At 38.3% G+C, this 23,011-nt stretch overlaps 1 protein-coding gene across 1 annotated transcript; it reads left to right on the forward strand.

Moving 5' to 3' along the window:
* Positions 1-1,271: 1,271 nt before the first annotated feature.
* LOC142400776 (regulator of G-protein signaling 5-like) lies at positions 1,272-11,960 on the forward strand. Its single transcript, XM_075485982.1, has 5 exons — positions 1,272-1,428; positions 2,024-2,137; positions 3,793-3,854; positions 7,845-8,011; positions 9,270-11,960. Exons 1-5 carry the CDS (start codon positions 1,385-1,387, stop codon positions 9,432-9,434), a joined length of 552 nt encoding a protein of 183 aa, XP_075342097.1. The 5' UTR covers positions 1,272-1,384; the 3' UTR covers positions 9,435-11,960.
* Positions 11,961-23,011: the final 11,051 nt, after the last annotated feature.

Below are 23,011 nucleotides of genomic sequence, written 5' to 3' on the forward strand. Positions count from 1 at the left end.
CATATTTTCTGAATCAAATGAAAAGCCAGTGAACATGTTTGGCCACGAAAAGAAGGTGATTTTGGTGGATCTTGGACCATTCTCTTAATGTAAGGCTTAATGGTACCAACTTTCTCCTTGGGAAGCCACGCTCTAAACAAACAGATGAATCTGTTTGTCAGTGATAAAGTGATATTCTGCACAGCTTTCAGGCAGTTCTTTCAAACCTTTAGTAAGAATCTAAATGAAACTCTCCAGGTTGAGGTAACATGAAATTGTTTGCCAGTGTAAAACATTTTAGTTTTTTAATTAAATAAAGTGGTTACATGATATTGAAAGTATAATTAATATAATTTGTTGTGTGGATTATGTCTGATTACTGATTTTACACTTAATGCAAAACAAACTGTTGTGTGATTTGTGACTGACTACTAATCTGTTCAATGAGAAGCTGGTACTGGTGTCTGAGAAGAAGAAAATGCATCAGAGACTATTTATTCAACCTACATTATAATGTAAAATTGTAATCAGGCAACTAATTGCAACACCTTCGCCTTATTTGGTCAAAAGCAATTTGATGGATATACTGTGTTAAAACCTCTTTTTGATGCCTGATATCAGATATTACCACAGTTTATTTAACGTCGGCCATCTTTCATCTGGGACGGCTGAGAAAAACACAGTGTGAATCAGGCTTTAGACTTCACCACCTAGATAAAATGAGCCTATCTGTTACCGGTGCTAGCTTTGCCAGTAATGATGCTGTGATTATATCATAATTGGCTGGGAAATTTTGTTGTTTATTAAAACACTTTCTTAGAGACAGGATTGTTAGAGATTCATTAAGGAGACACAAAGAGCGTGATTTGCTTCTCAGGTTCATCTAAAAGTATATATTGGTCTTGCTAATCATCATTTTTTTACATTAAGCAGCACAATGGGCTATTAAACAGAGCCTGTGGTATTTAACTTTGATGTTTCTTTGATTCCAAACCAACTTAAATTTGAAGTTTAATCTTAAGGGCGACCTTCTTTTTCTTAAAAGACAAAAGGTTCACTGATAACACCGTAACAACATGTTAATGTCAGTGAGTGCACACTCATTTTCCTTTTCTGCATCCTGCACAAGGGTCCAGGATCTGATGGTGGATTGAAACCTCAAAGCAAACAGCCATCCGCATCAGAAATCCCACCCTTCCTCAGTCAGGCTCCTTCGCTGCCTGCGCTGTACACATTCCAGCCTGATTGGCTTAGCTGCTGGCCCACAGCCCAAAGGGCGTCTGTATAAAACTCCCCATGTGTTGAAAGTCAGAGTCAGAGAGCAAAAGGAACTCACAGAGACTCACACAAGGCCAACAGAAAAATTGAAATCACCTTGACATACTGCAACTGAAAGCGCTGGAAAATGTGTAAAGGATTAGCTGCCTTACCTCAAACCTGCCTAGAAAGGTAAGACCTGCATCATTATCTTACATTTCCACCTGTAACAACTGCTCATCTGCTGGGGGTTTCTGTCCCAAAAAGTTCCAAACTCCCTGAGAATGGATACCCTTTGTACTACTGTAACAACAGATAAACAGCAACATCTGAAAATCTTTGTGAACTTCCAAATTTTTGCCTGTAATTTCTTGTTTTCTAGTAATCCTGCTGCAATGGTCTTTTGACGATAGAAAGTTTGTTTTATTCATGTCATGTCAGATCTTTCACAACTTAGAGAAGGATAATTCTATCTAATCACGTGGGACTCAAACCTTATAATTATTAGAGATAATTATTACGATTCTAAAAGGCAACTTTACAACTAAATGAGAGAAAAACCTGAAAAGTTTCACCGTTCTGTTGCCACTTTATTCAAACAGTTACAAACCTGGATTGTTATTGTTGTAAATAATGAATCAGCCAGCTGATAGACTGGTGAACGTAACTATCATGTCACGTTGTAGAGGAGATGTTAGATATCTTGAAAGTATAGCCTGGGAATCTTATTACCTGCCGAAGGGGTTAAACAAAGACTTTATATCTGTTTCTGCTTTTCATCCCCCAGGGCTAAGGAGATCAAGACAAAATTGGGAGTTTTGCTGCAGAAGCCAGAAAATGCCATCGACCTCATCATCCCCTATCCTGAGAAGACTGAGAAGAAGCCAGAGAAGCTTCAGAAGTGAGTGTTTGTTCCTGAAAAACAAGTGTCTGTGAGGTGGACAATGTTTGCCTGAGGGTTAACTGGATAACTGATGTCAGAGAGGGCGAACAGAGCCACAAGCAGTTGCAAAATGTGCAGATCAAAAGAGATTAAACCTCTCCAGACACTGAGTGGGCTCAGATGTCAGCGTGAGATGGTACAAAGCAGATACCTCAAACAGCATTATCTTCAGGAGACTGCTAGGAGAAAGATTATTTAGATGTTGAGCTCTGTTCTTTTTCTTCTTTTAGTCTTTTTTTACTTTGTACTTTTCCTGACTTTAACACCATGGAGACTATCAAAAAATTGAATATGAATAAAGATAAAGTCCTTCAGCTGAGTCACATTCTGTGATTTAGTTTGAAGTGAGCAGAATATTCTTTTTTCACCTAAAGATCTGCTGGAGGGGAGCTTTTGGGGACAGCCGGTGAGATTTAAGCTGAGGCTACATTTTGGTTTGATATTTATTTTTCTTGCAACTTGTTCGACCCCTTTATTTAGACTGGCTCAAGAGATCGTGGAAGGTCATTCGGATGAAGCTCAACAGCTCAGAATAGAATGAGTAATTATGCTCACGAATGCCCATTAAACTGTTTGATTTGATTCAAGCTCAGATTGTGCACATGTAGGAACTTTCCGCTTGTCTCAGCACTGTTGATCTGCAAAGTTGCACCTCTATTTTGCACAGCCAGCCCAGTAAGCAACCTGTTCAGTATGAGACAAGTTGGAAATGAGAATGCGTTCCCGTCTCACCAATCATGAGCCTGTCACTGGTCCTTCCAGCTGAGTGTCAGACGTAAAAAAAACATTGCAGGGTCTTTGAAAAGTTTCCCTTACAGACAACAGAATGGGCCTCATTGTTTCAGAATCAAGCCTCAACTTAAATATCCATAACACCCCTTTGAGCTAGTTCAAAGTTTCAGCTCTGAATGACTGCTCGAACCCAGATTGTGTACAAGACAAACACAACGTATACAAGTTTTTTCCAGACTTAAATCAATCGGCAGATGGTGAGATCGAAGGTCTGAGTCTCTCTCTGACGCTCGATACATTCATCAAGCGTTTTGTATTTATATGTAAGATATATGAATAATTACAGCTTACGTTGTGAAGCTTTTTAGTGACAGTGCATCGACTGCACCATTCAGAAAATAAGCCCTGTTTATGGGTTAAATCTAAAGTTTGAGAAAAGTTTTTTCCTTATATCAGATTGTAACGTTATGCAGTGTAAGGTAATGTGTTCAAAGTGTAAAGTGGTATAATTCAATTCAATACAATACACTTTGGGAGCTGATTTGTCTCTCCAAGCACCCAAACAAATTCCCTTTTTCCAAAAGCTTATTGTAATTCATTTTGTCTTCACAAATAATTAGATCATCCATCGTTTCTAATTCAAACTTGCTGTCATCCAGTGTGTTGCTCTTTAGCAGCAGCTTGTTTAATCCTACATTCGAGCTGTTAGTCTCAACTGGCAGCCAGTGCTAACAACAGATAAAACCTGCTTTCCCAAAACAAATCTTTTTCCCACCACAGGCCAGCTTTGCTCTTCAGTGAGCTTCTGTGGTACTTTCGATCAGTTTTCCCGCAGCTTCCTTGCTGAACTGAAGTATTTTTGTTTCATGTTTTTTTTACAGGCCTACTCCTGAGGAGGCTGCTCAGTGGCGTGAGAGTCTGGACAGAGTCCTGAATAACAGCTGTAGGTCTCTCCTCTCTTCCTTTGTTTCAATTTGATCTTTCATAATCTCACTCATCCGCACACAAACAAATTTCTGTCAATAATTGTTGAGATGATCAAATCCAACCTGAAATGCTGATCCTCACATTTTGTGTAGTTTGAGAGAGGAGACAGCTTACATGGGTCTGTAATGAGACTTTAATGATAAATTTGAATTTATGTTAGTTTGATGTGGATAACTCCCTGTTTTTGTATAAAATTATATAATTCTTAATATCTTTCATTTCTTAATCGTCTATTTATTAAAAAAAAACATTTTAATTTTTGTTCCATTTTTCACTTCTTTTTGTTTTAGCTCTGAAGGATTTCATCACAAAATGTTTGGTTGCTTCTTTGATGTTTTTCGTTTGTCTTTTTTTTGCTCGCAAGTTTGTTTAAACAAATTTTCCGGCCGAAAGCCCAAAATGGAAAACATTTTAAAGGTTGAAGCAGCCTATTGTTGTATTGTGGAGTGTATGACAAAAAAACGGAACTTGTAAAGAGCATCATGATTTCATCCTATCCAAATCTGGGGTCTATTATGTAACAGCTCACTCTAGGTGTGGGACTAACATGTATGGTTAATTAGACATTCATGTGACCATTGTAGTTTAAATAGATAGAGAAAAAAATATGTTTTTTTTTTCATTGCCTCATGCTTGTAATTATAGTATGACCAGAGCTCACAGGACACACCAAACAGCACATTTCCAAATGATAATTCCACATAAATGAGCCCTAAAATAAAGAATCCCCATTCATATATTCAAACCACCAGACTTCCATTTTTACAATTCCATGAAATAATTACAAAAAGATATGAGATTTTTTTTCATCTGTAAGTCGTCATCTATGTAAACTTAAGTCCATTCAAGATAAGACAGATGCAACATTGATTATTAGTCTGTAATGCACAACCCAAACTGATTTCAAGACTAAATGTTTAATAGCTACATTTACCACATTGCAAAACATTAGTTTCACAAAGAAAACACAAAACAAATTGTCTTTCGTGATGTCCAAGTTGCATCGTAAAAAGAATGTATTTTAGCCCCGCCCATGATTATTTTCTAACCCGAACCAAGTAGCTTGGATTTTAACTCTGATCGAGTGATGTTACAGTTTAAAGCCAAATAACCCCGTAAAATGGTATCCATGACGATGAGGGGATTGAATTTCAAACCATAACTGGTGACACTTCTATATTTTGGACATGTGGATAAACATATGCAACATATTTTGTATTGGGATCCAGAGTCACTGCTGCGAAAAGAAGAAAAAAACAGTACATAATAGCACTTAAACAGTTACATAATGACATCATTTCTAAAGGTTAAAGTTTAAACTAAATAGTTTAGCTGGAGGCTTAAAACAAATATCTAAGCAATGTTGAAGAGGGGAAAACACATTTACAATCAACTAGCATACCAGACACCAGCCTCTGGCTTCACTGTTTACCTCACAAAGTGCTCAGAGTGACTGAGTGTCAGCCAGACTGATGATTAACTCTAATGGTTAATGGTATTTAGCCATACTTTAAACTCTTCAGCTAATCAGTCACTCGTTGCCGCCTTGCATTTCAACACGTACAGATGTCACTGACCAGCTAACATGTGCACAGATAAACATTTTCTTTGAGGAGCTCAGTGGGTGGCAGATTACTTTTCCAAGTGGCTCCTTCAGCTCAGTACAAGGCAGAGAGAAAAGTTTGTCCAGTGTTTGTACGCGTATGCATCCGTACGCGTATACCAGCTCATGAAGGTTATGTGTGTTATTGTTACATCTAGAGGGACGAGTCTAAATGATTCCACCAGTGCTGATTTATTGCACAGTTGCTGCTAACTGCTGTGACATGATTATTTATCTACATGAGATTTTGCAGTAACAATATTCTTTATAGCTTTTTCCTTGTTAATTCTCATGGGGGTTTTAGTGAGTTATTTTCTCTCATATATGGAACTTCCCCCTTTCTTTGCTTCTCAACTGGCAAATGGCATAATGCAGCAGCAAACACAGTGAATGTAAGACTCGAGCAAACTTGTATCTGATTTCCAAGCTGACCTTTGGGCAGTTTTTCATTACATACATTTTTCAGTGTCACTTTTTTGGCAGAAGTTGGATTCAATGTAGTGAAGCTAATTAAAACTAACATGAAATTGCCATTAAATTCTGCTTAAATGGAAGCAGGAAACTATTAAAACTGCACATACGGTTATATGCTCTGATACATTAACTGCTTGTCATCAGTGCCAATGCATGTGTGCTTCTCTTTTAGTGAGTCCTTGTACTGAAGGTCTATCAAAAAAATAAAATAAAAAAAGGTGAGGCTTGATTACCACTGCGGGCTATTTTGAGCCTTGCTAGTAATTAAGATTGAAGATAAAAGCCTGAGGCAGTCACAGTATGCTTATCATCTGCAGCACATGCTTGTTCAGACAATAGGCGCTTTCAGAGGCATTGTGTGAAATTACAATGGCCCTGACTGAAATGAGTGGCTGCTTTATTGAGCTTGTTCTTGGACAAACTAAACCCCTTCTCCGATCCATTTCCACCAGAAAAGTATCTGTCAACATGTCTCTAGAGTAACAAGTGGTTTAATTCCTATAATTGCTGCTGTAGTTTAAAGAAGCCACTGGAAAATACACACAACATAAACATTGAGGACACTGTTTATGTTGCATGAAATATTTATTTTACATCTTTTTTTGGGTCAATCTGCGTTTGAAAAGCTATGAAACACAAAAACACCACTGTGCATGTACCTTTTCTCTAATCCCTTTTTTTCCCAGATGAGTCCACTGTAAAATTGTAACAATTTAGCTATGCTGACTCTACCAGCTTGCGTCTTATTTCCGCTTCACTTCTGAAAATCACATACAACCTTTTCAGAGACAGAATGTGCAACGTTGCCCGTGTCATTTATAAAATAACGGCCTCTAAGTGTCTGTTCTGTAAATGCACTATGATGGTTTTACTCAAACATGACTTCACCATGATGGAAAAATGCTCCGGTGATGTTTGCTTTCTGGTTTCTATGTTAGAGGCAACAGAAAACAGGTGTGAGTTTTCTCACAGGTTCTTGTTCACTGGAAAAAAATCAAAGTCTTACCAAGTATATTTGTCTCATTTCTTGTCAAAATATCTCATAACACTTAATATAAGACACGACTGCCTAACAAGCACTATTTCAGCCAGATATAGGGACTTGTTTGAAGACAAAACATCTGAAATATCTTGTTAAATGAAGAAGTCTTGAAAACAAATTGTTTTGAGTTGGATTTCATATGAAACAAGCTTTTTGTGACATTTGAAGAGGTTTTTAAGCTAATTTCAAGATAACTTTTATCTCAAAAGTCCTAAATATCACATCTTATTTCAAGAAATCTTGACAAGCCGATTTTCACTAGTTCCATTGGCAGATTTTTTTGCTTATTTCAAGCAAAAAACGTCTTGTATTTGTTGTTTTTCTTACTTATTTTTGGAGGGGCATTTTTTCCAGTGTTCTGCTATAGTTTCTGATGCTGAATGCTATTTAACGATCTAAACAGAATAAACTGGTGACTGAAGTGTTTTTCTAAATGGTCACAGCTAAAAAGTTGTCATTGCTGTTATTTAGTGTTAATAATAGTGATAAGGAGTGGTTGCTGTGGCTGCCTGAGCGTCTTATTCCTTTTTCACCATGGAAAGAAATATGATGAGTACATTTTTAGGTACTCATCATATTTCAACAATATGAGAACTCATCAACAATGGAGTTATGATTCATGGTCTCTTAATTAAATTAAGATTTATTTTATTCTTGTGCTGTTGTGGCCTTCTCGTGAATGTGACATTATGCTCAAGCGATGTGGGTATTGTGAAACTTTGGCTCACATCTGTTAGAGCTATATATACATTTGGGAAATGGTTTGAATAATGATTTGTTGTGTAACTGTATGGCTTATAATGAATCTGTTCATCACCTACCATCAGATGGCCTGGCTGCTTTCCGCAGCTTTCTGCAGTCTGAGTTCAGTGATGAGAACATTGAGTTCTGGATGTCCTGTGAGGACTTCAAGAAGATCAAGAGCCCTTTGAAAATGGCTGCCAAGGCCAAGAAGATCTATGAGGACTTCATCCAGTCTGAGGGACCCAGAGAGGTCAGGAACTCTTCTGACTTTCCCCTTTTTTATTAACCTTTACTCTATATAGAATATAAAGAGCTGATTTTCAAGTTAATCATACAGTTTGCATCACCTAATGGGCCCCAGTGTTATACTTCTGAGTTTTTACTTTAATGTGAAACATTCTCCCCGGGTCTGCTTTGCCTAATACTTGGCTGCACCATCAGATTTTAGATAATATAGTACAAGGACTTATCTGAAGTTACAAATGGATATGGGTTCCTTTTACAATTTTACTCAATAAAAAGCAAATATATTCCAGTTCTGTAGTTAGCTACAATATAAATCCCTGGTCCTCATAAGATGCTCTCAGTGAAGGAGTGATCCTTGAGAGTAGGGATGTTTGTAAGCATGGTGCAATGAGTCATACTGAATGTACAACTCACTCCAGGATTAGTATGATTTACTCAGTATAAAAAGGATGAGAAAAATGTTCTGTTTTTTAAAGACAAACACAGAAGCACCTTGTATCTTTTTATGGAATAGTCTGATCTTCTCCCAAATAAGGCTTTAAATGTCAAGTCCAATAAGATGAAATGAGATTAGCTATTCAATTGCATATGTTAGATCTGCATACATGATCCACAGCATAGATCAGTGCTAACTTGATGACCACTCAGCGAATATTAGAGCGTGGGCAAAGAACATGTGAGGTGTCCTGGAGTGTCTGTTTCTGGGATGTGAGCTATAGATCTTTTGCATTCTGTAGGTGTTTAGATTGAGTCTTTGTGGATGGGTTTATTCAAGCTGGGGGGGTTGGAGAGGGTTTACAAAAACACGTGGGTAGGGAGAAAGTGTCAAAGTAAAATCAATCTGAAGGCCAAGATGCAGGTTTTCCAAGATACACAAGCCTGTGTGGAAAGACATTACTCACCTCTCTCCAAAAATTTCAGTTTTCTCTGTAGACTACTGTGCTCTCTATGAAAATAACAGGGAAAGATGGTTCATCCTCTGCCAAGGCCAAAGCTGTGTTTAAAGCATTTTAACAAAGTGTACCAAGTCCACACCAAAATTCAATGACTTATATTATTTCTAAGTTCTACAAAGAAACAGTTAAAACAGGCTGAATTATTGGATATAACAACAGAATTCCAGTTAAAACTGCACAATGATGACATGGAAACACTTTCTTATCCGTCATCTCCCTAAGGCTGATAATCGTACGTATAATCCCGTGTCATCAGTATTGATATTACTTGTCACTGCCTCTGATAGTAGATCTTTCTCTCGACAGGTGAACATTGATCACTTCACCAAGGATGTGACCCTGAGGAATCTGGTGGATCTCTCCCCTGCAACCTTTGACCTGGCCCAGAAGAGAATTTTTGCCCTGATGGAGAAAGACTCCTTCGGCCGTTTTCTCCGGTCTGAGCAGTACCAGGAGCTCCTGGTCAACTAAGCGTTAGCAGCAGTCTGGGGATCTTGGACGGGGTGGTGGGGAGGTTTCAAATAGCAGTTGATTATTAACTGAAAATAATCAGAAACTAATGATGATTTCTAAATTAAATACTTCCAATAAACTACCATTGTGTAAGACAGCTTGAAGACTTTTATTATACAAAATTATATTTCAAATTTAATTCAAAGTAATAAACTGCACTTTGAAATAGCCCCATTTCCCCAGCTCACTCATATGTTCCTGAATTTCTATCCAAATTAGGACCATTGATAACATGCATTCCCGATTTTTTTCAAGTTCTCCCAGAATAATATTAATTATGAAAGAAAAAATTGGACATGTGAAAAGTAGAAGTACAGGAACACAATCTTTGTGATGAGGCCGTAAAGTCGGTTATCTAACTTTAGGACGCATGAACATGAAATGAACCCCTGAAGACATCACTTCGCACAAAGTTGTGCATCAGAGTGTTGACAGTTTGACAGATTCATGTTTAAATTAGACTTCAGAAATGACTTTTTGAGTCAAAGCAGAAACAACATCCCCTAAAGAGAACAGGTTTGAGATTTGAGTGTCCCAGTGTGGAAAGAAGATTACAATCTCACCATCTTTGGTCTACAAAATCATCCCCAGTGGATCCATTACAGTTCAAAGTGTCACACAGGTGACAGGTTTGAAAAGCTACATCACAGGTGCAGAAGAAAGAAGTTTAAAGAACCACAACCTTGTTAGGTAAATAAGCCTTAATTCAGGGCTGTCTTCATTACATTTCTTTAGTCGTATTAATCACTGACTACATTAGGATTCAGTAAACTTCCACTCCATGTCAGCCTGCAACACCTGAGGCAACTGCCTCCCACAGGTATGCCTCCCACACAAACATGCCTTCATGCACAGCTCAAGAAAATGGTCAGGTGTTTTTAACACGAGGCAAACTGTTACTGTAAGACACATACTGTAGAGAAGTGAAAACAACATGATGTAACTGAAATATGACAGAATTTGTAAGGAAATAGTATGACCTTGAGGTTCCTCCTCAATGTTAGAAATGTTAAACCGTTTGAATTGTTTTATGTGGCTTTCTCAAGAAGACTCGAACACGTTGTGCGAATTTTAGTGCCCGGAAAAAGACATGACCTATAACTCTGCTTACAGTGGAAGGCAGTTAAATCGGAGGATTCTTTAAATATATTTTCATCATATACCACATTTTGTGCTTGTGATTAAAAAAATCTAAAAGTTGACTTGTGCCAACACATGACCGGTGATTATCGACTTTTAAATATAATCTTTTTCTGTTGTCTGTTGCGCTTTTCTCACTCTTGCATAAATACAAAATTTGGATTTTCACCAAACCCCACCTTTTGGTAGAAATCTATCCTGTGGGAGCCATTCTTGAGGACAGTGCTGGCTAGTCGGCTCAGTGGTGTAGCTACTTGGCTGCCACTGAAGTGCAAGTTGCTAAGATGGGAAAATCAAGTAGGAGGGAATCTCAGAAAAAGGAATAAACACAGCAGTGGCTTTATACGATGAAAGCTCTTTTTCCCATGCGATGATACCAAAGTTGTATGTATACACGAGTCCCTTAAAAAGGTCCAGACTAAAACATGGGAGACAGAACTTGAAAGTTTGCAGCACTTGACAATCCCCTCATGTATGGATAATCCTCAGAGTATTAGCTTTGAATTACAAGTCATGCAGCACATATTGAAAATTTCAAATCAAAATTCAAAGCTGGTGAGAAAATGTGTAATGAAAAGCAGTTTAAACCGGACTCACGCCTACTTTTCATGCTATTTTTCCAGGTGAACCATTTTAATGTTCAACAACTAGATATTAATCACTCTTCTACACTGTAATGAAACCCTAGTCACCAGCTGACACTTGGATGAAGCGTAAACAGAATGCAGAAATCCGTGTTGGTGTGTAATGTGTCCGAATATATACATTTGGTTTAATGTAGCATTTTTGAAGTGTTATAACATTTACTCTTCTCTGATTTTTCTCATATTTACCATTATGTTTTAACCGACACAAATAGGATCTACATATTTAGCAGTTTTAGCCCTTATTGTTCCCTAAAATGCAGTTCTGTCGCACAAACATCAGAAATTATGTATTTCCTAACTTTGCAATGTATCCTTTTAGTTTCTGAATGTATTGCTTAAAGGTGCATTGGATCCAAATAAATTAAAAATGGGTTAAATATCTTGAATACCTTTGATGAGGGTTGCTTATGACACAGATTGACCAGTCTGATGTCTCAGCCTGCACTGTTGCAACATCAAAGAAAAAGAAAATCAATGAGGGTTTTAACAGTGCTTAGTATGTATTATTCAATGTAGTTTGCATGTACGTTTTGTAGTGGATCACATAAAAATATATATGCATACAATTTCTGAAGATGTATTTATTCATATGTGTGTAAATAACTACTAAGTTATTCTAAAATACAACAATGGAGCTGGCTAAGACTCTTCTCGGGGTCTTTTCACTGCTATAAAGGACAAGATATTTTACCTTCAATTGTCACTTTGTTTTTGTTTTGTTTTTGATATTACTTTGGAACAACTTTTCAAAGCACGAGATTTCTTAGTTCAGCCTTCAGCCTCAGGTGCATCCGTCTTTAGCGCTGATTAGCGAGTTTTAGCATGCTGTCCTCAGAAGTTGAACAAAGAAAACATTTAATCTGAAAAGGGAGAGCCTGCAGATTTACTAGCATTGGCTAACTCCCTGCCTTGTGAAAACATCTTTATGCTATTATCTACACAGATTTTTACCAGATTTGAAATATCTAATCATCGTAGTTCATTTAATTGTTAGTTCTTATTAACACCTCCTGCTGTGGGTATCCTGCAGCATCAAAGTTCACATGAAGTGTCTATCAGTGTGATTTACTTCAGTGTGCTCAGTGGTCCAGATGAGTACTCGATGTTTATTGGCTGAGGAGTGGAAATTAATTCTTAAAGATAACTAACAAGTAATTCATTGCGCTAACGCACCATTTGAAACAAATGTGCTCCATTAGCCTTTGTAATCAACAAACAGCATTAGCTATACTGCCCGGCTGAACTTTGCATCTCATCCTCTTCTCTGATCATCTTGCTCACAGACCAACGTCAGGGTTGAAAATCATGAAAAGGCAGCGTATGTGCAGTCTGTTGTGGATTTCACATGATACATGAAGTGAAAATATTTTATCATCATTTTCTAAAGGTTATCACCCGAAGCCTCCTGGAAAGGCACATCTCTTGTAAGTGTTCAGCTCCATTTTCTCCGCTAAAATTTTAAATTTGAGAAAGCATATCAATTTCTCTTTCAAAATATTTCCTGGAAAACTACGCATCTAAAAAGCGTCAGTGATGAGTGAAGAGCAGAGCGGAAACAGATGCAGCTGAGGAGCCGCCTGCCAACACAAACACTGTCACAAGTTTGCATAGACGCATCCGTTATTACAGCAGTTCTTAGAATTAATGGAAAAGGTCACATGCCTTTGGTCCCACAGGGAGTTAAATGACATTTCTGACAAACATTTATTTGAGCACTTACACGTGCACTTTACTCTCACATTTCCAGAAGTCTCAGTGTTCTGAGCTCTTGGATTATGTTGTTCTGAAACCTTTAAATTTCAAAAGAAGTTATTTCATAGCCAACCAGTATCTATCGCTGCTCTTAAAACAGTGTGCGAGTAGAACAAATGTGTACGAGCAAATTAAAGTTCTAATAAAAACCCAACTAAAACGTTGGTAGTCTGACTTTTTTCCACATTCACCAGGAGAGAAGGAGCGTCGTTAGGCTCTTAAAGCATTGGAAACTTAACTCACCCAAAATGTCTTGGCTTTAACACAACAGTAAATTTAAAAAAAAGATGTTTTATTCCACTCATTTGCTCAGGCTGGCTTCTATAACACCAAATTAAAACAGACAAAATGAGTGCAACCTGAGTTCTAACATTGAAACATGTATGTCCCAGTTAGATACTACTTTGTTACCCAAAACTGCTTTCGTAATCAATCTGTCATCAATGGACAAACAGCAATCTCTGGATATCATGTGCTTAGGTTTATCTCAGATCAAAGTTGTCTCGGAAACAATCATGTTTCCTGGGCCAGTAGAAGTGTGTGGTGGGTGGAAAACTTGCTCTGCCTGCAGCTCCTCTTTTAAATGTTGCTGTCTTGTCCATTCATGCACACACCAGAGATTTTTAGAGGAGATGCACTCTGCCAATTGTGCTGCACTCGTGTCAGCAGCAACTGCAGAGAAAATGCAGACAACTTTGTTCAGACTTTTCACAAAGTTACAGTTCACACAGCAGGAGGCTTTCTGCTCCAGATGTACTCTCCCAGCTTGAGGGAGAAGGTGTGAGTGAACAACTGTCAAGAGCACATAGGAGGAAGCACACAACTGTGTACAACACTTTGAGAACATACAGATGAGACCCCTTATTTTGTTGCTAAGGGTACTGCATGTACATATATGTGTCCACAACGACAGAGAGAACAGAAAGTGGCAAACAGATCAGCTGCAAGGACAAATTCTAACCAACACACACACACGCTCATGCTAATGTTTTATTACCTCACCCAGGTGCTAAACACACTTTTGGTCTCTGTCAACAGTATGCAAACTTTCACATACTATAAATTCTGATAAATCAACATCCCACAAGGACAGTGCGTGGACATTTGTCCTTTAAAACATAACCACAGTGAAATAGTTGGTCAGTTAGGTCACTCAAATGTTGCTTTTCATCATGTGAGAGTTTGCTTCTTTGTGTCCTCTTTCCACCAATGGCCCAGAAATCATGTCCCCCTGACATCATCACGGACAATCTTCCAGATCCTTGGATGCACCTCAAGAAGACAGAACAAAGTGATCCGCCTTCTACCGGAGCATAGAGCAAGAAAACAGAGGTCTTTCCTCGTGATCATTGTAAATGTGAGGAAAGGATACGAGTGAAGGAAGTGATGAAAAGTACCCAGAGTGAACACACTCAGAGTTGACCGAGTTGCTCTGAAGCAGAAGAGTTCATTCACTCACAGTTAGGTTTAAAATTAGTTTGTTGAACCTGGTCCTTACAGAAAAACTATTACTATTACTATAAACTATTACTTAGTAATTACTATTACTATTACATTACTATTTTTTTTTTAAAAATTACATGAAAAAGTTTCCAACTAGTTCAGAAAAAGCAGGCCTGCTCTCCCAGGACTAAAGAAAATAGTCTTTTTGTTGATGAAGACCATAAAACTATATAGAATGCTGTTTTTTTTTTTACTCAAGCATCATTAAAAGGCAACAGGACTTAGGTGCTTTTGAACCGATTAGCACACAGGAAGAAGAGCAAGTGCTCACTTCGTTCCTCATTGAACAAAACTTTAAAAACTCATTGCTTCAGGACTTTCAACACTATGGATGAAAAGAATACAAACATATAAAATATACAGAATTCTGTGAACTTTCCGGTGAGATCCTAGTCTGAACAAGGCCACGCCCACTAGGTTTCTGTCAGTCCACCCCTCAGTGGATCAAGGTTAAACTCTTTGAGCTGAAAATGAAACTGCTCACTGAAGACTGAAGCTATAGACTTCCATTTGTTTTCACATGAAACGGATGTTCCCCTCAAATGATGTTATTCCCTGAAATGGAAAGGTTTCAATTTTGAGAATACAGTTGCTGGGGGACTGCCAACAGGACTGGACTCTGAGTTGTTCCGTTTATGAAAGCAGTGAACGTTTGAGTGATGATGCTTAGAAAGACTCAACCAAACAAAAAAAAATCTCTTTAAAAGCTTACAGAGCTCTGGTTATTCTAGGGAACAGACAACAATAACATTTCAAGGAGTGTCAAGGAATGTCGGAACAGTAACTGGGTGGTGTGGGAAAAATGTAAATGGACCAAAAATAAATTGCTACATAAGCATATTATACGTAGGAGTATGCAGAAATTAGATTTCCTTTTGGTATACTCTGAATATTTATATGTAGGACACAAAAGGAGACCTCCCACATCTTCCTGAGAGCAATGCGTCTTTCTCCCAATGTGCATGAAATTCAAAATCTATTTGATGCTTCTTCAGAGCATTAGCAACTCTCAAACATAAGAATTTCTATGGTTTCACGGTTAACCCCTGCAACAATACACCAAGCTGCACAACGTCACAGGCAAGCAAGAGCAGCAAGGAGGCAGGAAAAAATGATTATCCAATCTCCCCGGGGCCTCCTCCCAGCAAGACGTGCCTGGAAAACCTCCAAAGGGAGGCTGCCAGGAAGCATCCTAACCAGCCGCCCGAGCCACCTCAACCAGCCAAGCTCCTCACTCTGTCTCTAAGGCTGAGCCCAGCCACTCTTCGAAGGAAAGCCATTTCAGCCGCTTTTATCTCGTTCTTTCGGTCACTACCGAGATCTCGTGACCACAGGTGAGGGTTGGAACAAAGATGGACCAAATTCGGTCTCAGTTCCCTCTTTACCACAGACCAGAGCAGTGCCCTCATTACAGCTGATGAAGCCCCAATCCGTCCGTCCATCTCTTGATTCCATGTCGGCAACCACCCCCGGAGTGTGAGAAAAATTCTCCCAGAGGTGCAAGTTAAAGACCTCGTGGACAGGGGCCTCCACCAGACGTTGCCAGTGCACCCTCATTACTCATTTGGGCTTACCAGGTCTGTCCGGCAGTCTCCCCCGCCAACGGATCCAGCTCACCACCGGGTGGTGATCAGTAGACAGCTCTGCCCATCTCTTCACCCGAGTGTCCAAGACATAAGGCCGCATGTCTGATGACACGAATACAAAGTCGATCATCGACCTGCAGCCTCAGGTGGCCTAGTGGCAGGTACACCTATGAACCGCCCTTTGCTTGAACAAGGTGTTTGTAATGGAAAATCCATGCTTGCACCGAAGCCCAAAATAAAATAAACACTCAGATTCAGATCACACAGGCCGTTCCTCCCAATCTTACCTCTCCAGGTCACTCCATCATTGCCAACATGGGCACTGTTCTGTTATTGTATTTTAGTTAGTATGTTTTTGCATGTTCAATTCATTGTTTCATTTTGTTAGCAATGGCCCTTTAAGAGAAACAGGAAGTGCAGGCACATGGCAGTAAAACAGCTAGTCCAGCTGCCTATTTCCATCTAAAGACATCTGCCTACATCTCATGCCTTATGAAGCATTGTCGGTATGTAATCTTATCATATGTTCTTTCGTTTTGATTATAGTGAATTATTTGTCATTTTAAGAGTTGTTTGTGGATTGGAGGACAATATTATTTCTGTGAATGTTAGTACGTAAAATGGATCCTTGGCTAATTCACAGATTAATTTACAGTTTATATTATGTTTATAAGATAGTAAACAGTGTGAGTGAGAACACATTTAAACTCAACAAGTTACTTTTTTGATAGATTTAACAATAAATAAGCAGTTCTTTTGTAAGCATGAAGAAGTTAAAAGGTTAAAGGAGGAGTAATTTGATTTCTGATAAAAGTATGGTACAGTGTATTACCAAGACTATATACTGTATAAGAAGTACATTTTATAAGCATGTTTCTTTTTTGTCTGTTCTCAGTTTCACCCTTTTTTAAGTCAATAAACCTGTGGACAAACTGATCACTGTCTTCAGAGTTTTGATGAACGAAAGGTGTTTATCTTACTGCCGAGTTATATTCGGCACTGTAGCCCCCCAAAAGGACAGTGGAATCCCCAGGTGAACCCCCCTTTTTCAAGTAATGTATAAAGTATCATATGAAGTTTTTCTTGTGGTTATTTTCGTATGGTTTGGTAATTTGTAATAGTTTTAAGTATGGTCAGAATCAGAATCGGTTTTATTGCCAAGTAGGTTTTCATAAACAAGGAATTTGTTTCGGTGATTGGTTCAAAGAGTAGCAAAGTAAAATAAAATAAATAGAAGAACAGAATATCGAATCATGGTTTCAGTGCTCTCCTAATAATTCCATGGCACATTACATAAAAGTGACGAACCATCTGTGTACAAAATGAGGGCAGCAATGACCTCTTGTCCAATTTGTCCTTTGTGTGTTTCTCACATTAACTCGAAGCAGATGGTGTTGGCGGAAGGCAAACTGAAAACCTTCCGACAGTGAGTCAGCAGTGGTATTGGCCTACATATCAAATACGGTCACATAATAGCAAGCCGATTAACTTGAAATTGAAGAGGAAATTGTCTAAATTGGATTTCCAAATTTCAACTTCACCAATATCATACAGTTGTACATACAAGTTTGCAAAGTCATTTATGCCCAAATCACAGTCACTGTTTTTTGTTCTTACAGACACATAGTACATGAGGAAATCAATCAACATTAGTAGAGCAAAGTGTCCACAGTTTCCATGGTGATGAATGTTTCCTGCCTTGTGGAGAGCATGGCTCATAGTTTACTTGTTGATTCCTATCTTGCTTGGCAATGGAGTGTGTCCTTCACAGCTGCTCTTCTGACTTGGTCTAAAGTGACAATCTGTGGTGAAGTGGACAGGTTTCTTATTTGACATATCCAGCCCTGTGTCTCCTATCCACCAGCTGCCCTCTGTTTGTCTGCCTGGCCTTCACACCTGCCACTTATCAGCTAACCAGCTCCTGACCTGCCGCCTGCTCAGCCAGCTGCATCTCATTGTTTGATTAAGCATCGTGTATATTTCAAAACCCTATAATATGCTTATTAATGGATTTATGAGAAAGAATAGAATAGCTTAGTATAGATAGTATTTTTTATGTTCATTCTATTCATTGTGAAATTACCACTTGTCATCTTCATTTGAGCTTGGACTATTCAAAGCTCCTCTCCTGAAAAAGCCCAGTTTTCTGATTGGTCCACTGGTTGACCTAAAATTATTGCTCATCAAGATTTGGAGCAAAGATCTTCACAGGTCCACAGAATTAGACCCAAACCTGATTAGACCAGGTTACCAGCCAGAACTGAACTGGACTTAACTTAACTGCTGCGAACTGAGCACAAATCTGGTCAATTTAAAACATTGATAATGTCAGGTGGTATTGTTTGATGCTATTAACAAATCAGTGTTCATGTAAAAGTTGTCATAACAACATACACAACTCACAAACAAATTAGATAAATTACATCAAACTATCATGGAAAGCAAAGTATGATTAAAAGTGCACTAATCGTCATGGTGACAGATGTGAATCCTTTAGATTCTGCTGTTTTGCTGCAGAATCTAAATGTTTTCTTTTTGTCAAACTTTTAACAATAAACCCCTCGTTGTTACAGCAGTTGATTTTAGCATTGCAGCAAAGCTCATTTAAGCTTTGTGTTTATAAGTGTAAAATGTTTCTTTCTGAGACAAAATCTCTCATCACATTCATGTAGAGTACATGCTGCTAATCCTCTTTTTATCGGAAAATATATAACACATTTGTCATAAGGCTATGTTGCCTCTGAAAAGTCCTTACTTTTTAAAGTATACAAAAGGGTTTACTTTAAAAAGTCCCTTATTGTTCTCAGAGCCAAGCTCTCCTTGGATCCACACAACTTTTGTATAAATATTGAACAAAGCTGAAGTCCCTCGTTTATAGAATTAGACTTGATCCCAACAGACCAATAAAACATGGACTCATACTTTATGGGTCTATGTAACAGGTTGGACGTCAGCAGGCCAAAGTGCACCAGTGAAACTTTTAATTTAGGGTCTACCAAGCTTGCCACGAGGTAGGAATCATGCAAATCTGTTTCATGATCATGTCCTTTAGCAAAGGAACAACAGCCTGGACTACAAAGGAGAGGTGTCAGACAGTTGAGGAGCATGATCTTGCACTGAGCAGTCAGGCAGTGGGGGACCTTTTGCATAAAAACTTAGAAACTGTAAAAGGAAAATAAAAAATGTTTTTCAAATTCACTTAAAAAAACAAGTTGGATCTTCTGGAGATTCAACTGTTTGTCTTCGATAAAAAGTGCACAAAGTTTTCTGGCATCGACACAAAAGCTTATGAACAGAAAAATGAGAAATATGAGGGATAAAGGTTCTGCGCTCTGGTAAGAACATCAGTGTAATGCTCTTTATGTGAGAGCAGATATTTTCTCCTTAAATAAGGTTTGAAAATTTGTATTATGGAGCCCTGCAACAACCCTACATCACTGAATGATACACATCATTGATTAAGCCTGCTGTAACCTACATCATATCATTTATCCAATGCAAGAAATATTTCTGATGCAAAAGTATTTTTCTATTTCTTGGAGTTGGGACCAACTGCAGGGAGCAATAATTTACAATTTACTGCAAACCTTATGGATATTTAATAGTCATTTGCACTGGTCTTCAGGCTGTAGCTGATGGTTTGTTGGTTAGTTTCAGACTTCAGACTAAAATGTTAATTGGCTTTATATTCATTCATTCTATTTATGTATTCGTTTGGTTTTATGCAGCACACTTCCTGTTAAGCTTGTTTTTGGAAAGATTACAACTTTTGAAGTTAAATCATTTCAGTATTACAAAAAATAAATAAATAGAATATGAATCAACTGCTTTGGCAGCGTTTTGTCATCTCTTTTTTAAATCACACTTCATTATATAAAAACATATTAACCTGGGTATGTTGCCATCAAAGCATAATTTGGAAAGATCTGTTAGATTAATGTTTTTCATGGAAACACAGATGATTAAATACACACAGCTCTATCTATTCAGTGCAGCATTCACACACTAAAACGCCCTCACTCTGTAATCAAAAGCATATCACCTTGGATGTGTTGCTTCCAAATGGGGCAGATTTCTATTTCCTCTATTCATTTTAACTATCAGTTTTGACAAGAAGGAGGAAGTCCCATTCTGAAAAACTGTTATTACCAACAGTGAAAAGGTCAATCAAGCCCCAACATAAAAAAGGATGCTGACTTCAGCGGCAGGAACAGTTATTCTGTAAACTCAATGTAGCCCTGTCTTGTCTACAAAATAAACCCGACATCCAGACATGCAGCCCCAGGGATGTAGGCTCTGTATGTACGTGCATGCGCATTGTTGTGATAGAGATAAGTGGTCTGCGTGTGCATGTGTCAACGGGTACGTGGCTCCCTGTATAGATGATCGTATTAGTGCACCAGATCCTCCTGTCAGGTTTCAATTATCAGGTCTCACAGCTGCTTGGCGTTTGGAAGGCCGGAGAGAACATCCAGCGATAAGCAAGTTAACGCCGAATGAAGCTCCACTCAGACCTGAGAGACTGAGCGTGTCCAGACCGAGGCTATTATTACTGCTGCAGGCACAGAAACATACACAAAAGCAGGGCTTGTGTGATATAATCTAAACATGATGACTTAGATTTGTTCTCCTCTTCCAAAATGAAAATGTTGTGTTCAGTGATTAAACATTTCATTGGAACATGGGATGAGTCAATAGGGAAGAGGCAGTTTTATTATCCATTAACTTTTTTTAGGACACTCAAGCCTAAGAAACAACGATTTTACCATCTGCTGTTTGAAAAGAAAAGATGCACATGTTTTTGGTTTGGACAGATCGGAAACATCTCACATCTTGATCAATGCAATGGCATGATTGCAATAATATGCTAAAGTCAGTGGGCGGGGACATCGGATGGAAATGAACAACATGGAGGAAAGCTCTGGCAATGTTAAAAGATTTAGAAAATCTGTAAATCACATGTTGGATTTCATTAAAAACATGGCATTTAGTGAGTTTTTGGCTAAAGTGTCGATAATGCAAAACAGTTGAAGTTGACACGGCCTTTTTTGTTTTGTGTTGATGCAGAAGTTTAATGTAGTGATGATGAAGCCTCGTTTTCTTTGTTTATGCAGGTTATTCTCCTCTGTTCTTCTTTCTCTTTCGTCCACCTAGTTTGTTTTACATGCTAGATTTATGTTTGGACTTTTAGATTGAATGCAGCACTTTTGGTTTGTTCTTTTAATAAAATCAAGAATCCCCTCAGGATGAACATGGTTTATTTAATGATCCATGATACAGAACTTAACAGCAAATGAAATTGTGCAAAAACACGCTGAACATCATTCGACTATCTATGTGAGCATAACTAAGAGCAAAGAAAAGCCTTCTGGAACTGCCAAAATAAGCTGAAATTGTTCATCTTGCATTGCATTTTTCTTGTGTGTGTGTAGTTTTGTCTCTAATCGTTACGGAATTTATACACTTTATGTCTTTCTTATGAGCAAGGCTGTGAAAGGCATTTCTTTTGTACAACATTGTTTAACGTTGGATGAGAAACCATATTAACATCGACAAATGCGAAACACAAAGGAGAATGTTGGGTTCAGTATCTCACCCCCGGAAAAATGGTATCCACTGTGGGTTGAAGCCATTTTCCTGTGTTTGCTTATATTTGTTAATTCTAAGTCTTTATTATCGCACTTGGAAACATTCCTGGTAGTATTCTGTCTCTTAGGAAGACAAATTCCCCTTTACCTGTATCAGCTCTGCTTGACATGAGTTATCTCTGTTGTGAACAGAGAGAGGAAGTCATACTCTGAAAATGCATTAAATTGCATTTTGGACTTGAATCTCTGGTGTCTGCACCTAAAAGCATGCAGATGAGATCTACTCTAAGTCCTATAAGTAAGAGCTCTGAAAGTTTTAGTGTGCACCTGTGGATGCTAAATCTTAGTTCCTCCATAGGTCTCACTTTTATTAGTTATTTGGATCCTCTTTAAACAGGATGGGTTGCGTTCCAATAGAAAATTTTGCTTGCAATTTTATTAATTCTAATGCTTTTAGTCTAAATGGAGTTTCTCAGAAAAGCCATCCAGCTTAGTGGCTCCACAGTGTATGGCCCTACCCCAGCCAATGCAAGTCTTGTTATTATTAAATCAAATCAGCCGAACTCTCATCATTTTAGTGTTCTCGTGTGCCGCAGTCAGGTCAGTCTCAACAAGTCTTCCATACACGTGGTTCAATGGCACTCTGAACAATCCTAGGGAAGCCTCGCATAACTCCAATCATTTTAGACAAAAGGAAAATTAAGAATGGGTTTGGCTATTTAAACTAGAGCTCAGTTTGCCTTCACTCCTCTGAGAGTGGTCATAATAGAAAAATGTATTATATTTTTTATTATAGGTCATGATTTGGCATGTAATGTCTCGGTTACTGCTGAAAACGTGGAACCCCTCTCACGGGCAAGCCGAAACAAATGCACATCTGCAGTAAAGGCATGTGTCCACAAAGCATTTTCTTCTGATAGAAGAAAAAGAACAGCAGGTCCTTCATCAAAGCATTTCCTCAAACCAATCGCGACTACCTTTTCACAACAAGCTCGAACACTTACACTCTTACAAAAACAACAAAGCACTGACAGATGGCCACAAGTACGTCTCCATTTTCTTTGTTACCAGCAGTAAGTATCTCCAACCATATGTCTGGTTGCCTGAGAAGCACCAATAATGAAGACATCAGAGTCGTTCTATAAAGTTTTGAGATTTTCCATAAGAAGCGCTTAATTACTGCATTGAAAAAAACAGCCGAGCACTCTGAAAAACACTGCTGGGTTTAACATTTTTATGTTGCATCTATCTGCTGAAGCCAAGACTGTATGTGGGATTTTACTGAAAGCCTACATTCCTTTAATGATCATGACTTTATT

Source organism: Odontesthes bonariensis, chromosome 15 (assembly GCF_027942865.1).
Source record: "Odontesthes bonariensis isolate fOdoBon6 chromosome 15, fOdoBon6.hap1, whole genome shotgun sequence".
Lineage (NCBI taxonomy): Eukaryota > Metazoa > Chordata > Actinopteri > Atheriniformes > Atherinopsidae > Odontesthes > Odontesthes bonariensis.

What these genes read in the sequence shown, in the direction of transcription:
- LOC142400776 (XM_075485982.1), top strand. Translation starts at nt 1,385, where the DNA reads ATGTGTAAAGGATTAGCTGCCTTACCTCAAACCTGCCTAGAAAG. An exon ending in AAGCCAGAGAAGCTTCAGAA is followed by an intron (nt 2,138 to 3,792) that starts GTGAGTGTTTGT and finishes TTTTTTTTACAG; the next exon opens with GCCTACTCCTGAGGAGGCTG. An exon ending in AGTCTGAGGGACCCAGAGAG is followed by an intron (nt 8,012 to 9,269) that starts GTCAGGAACTCT and finishes TTCTCTCGACAG; the next exon opens with GTGAACATTGATCACTTCAC.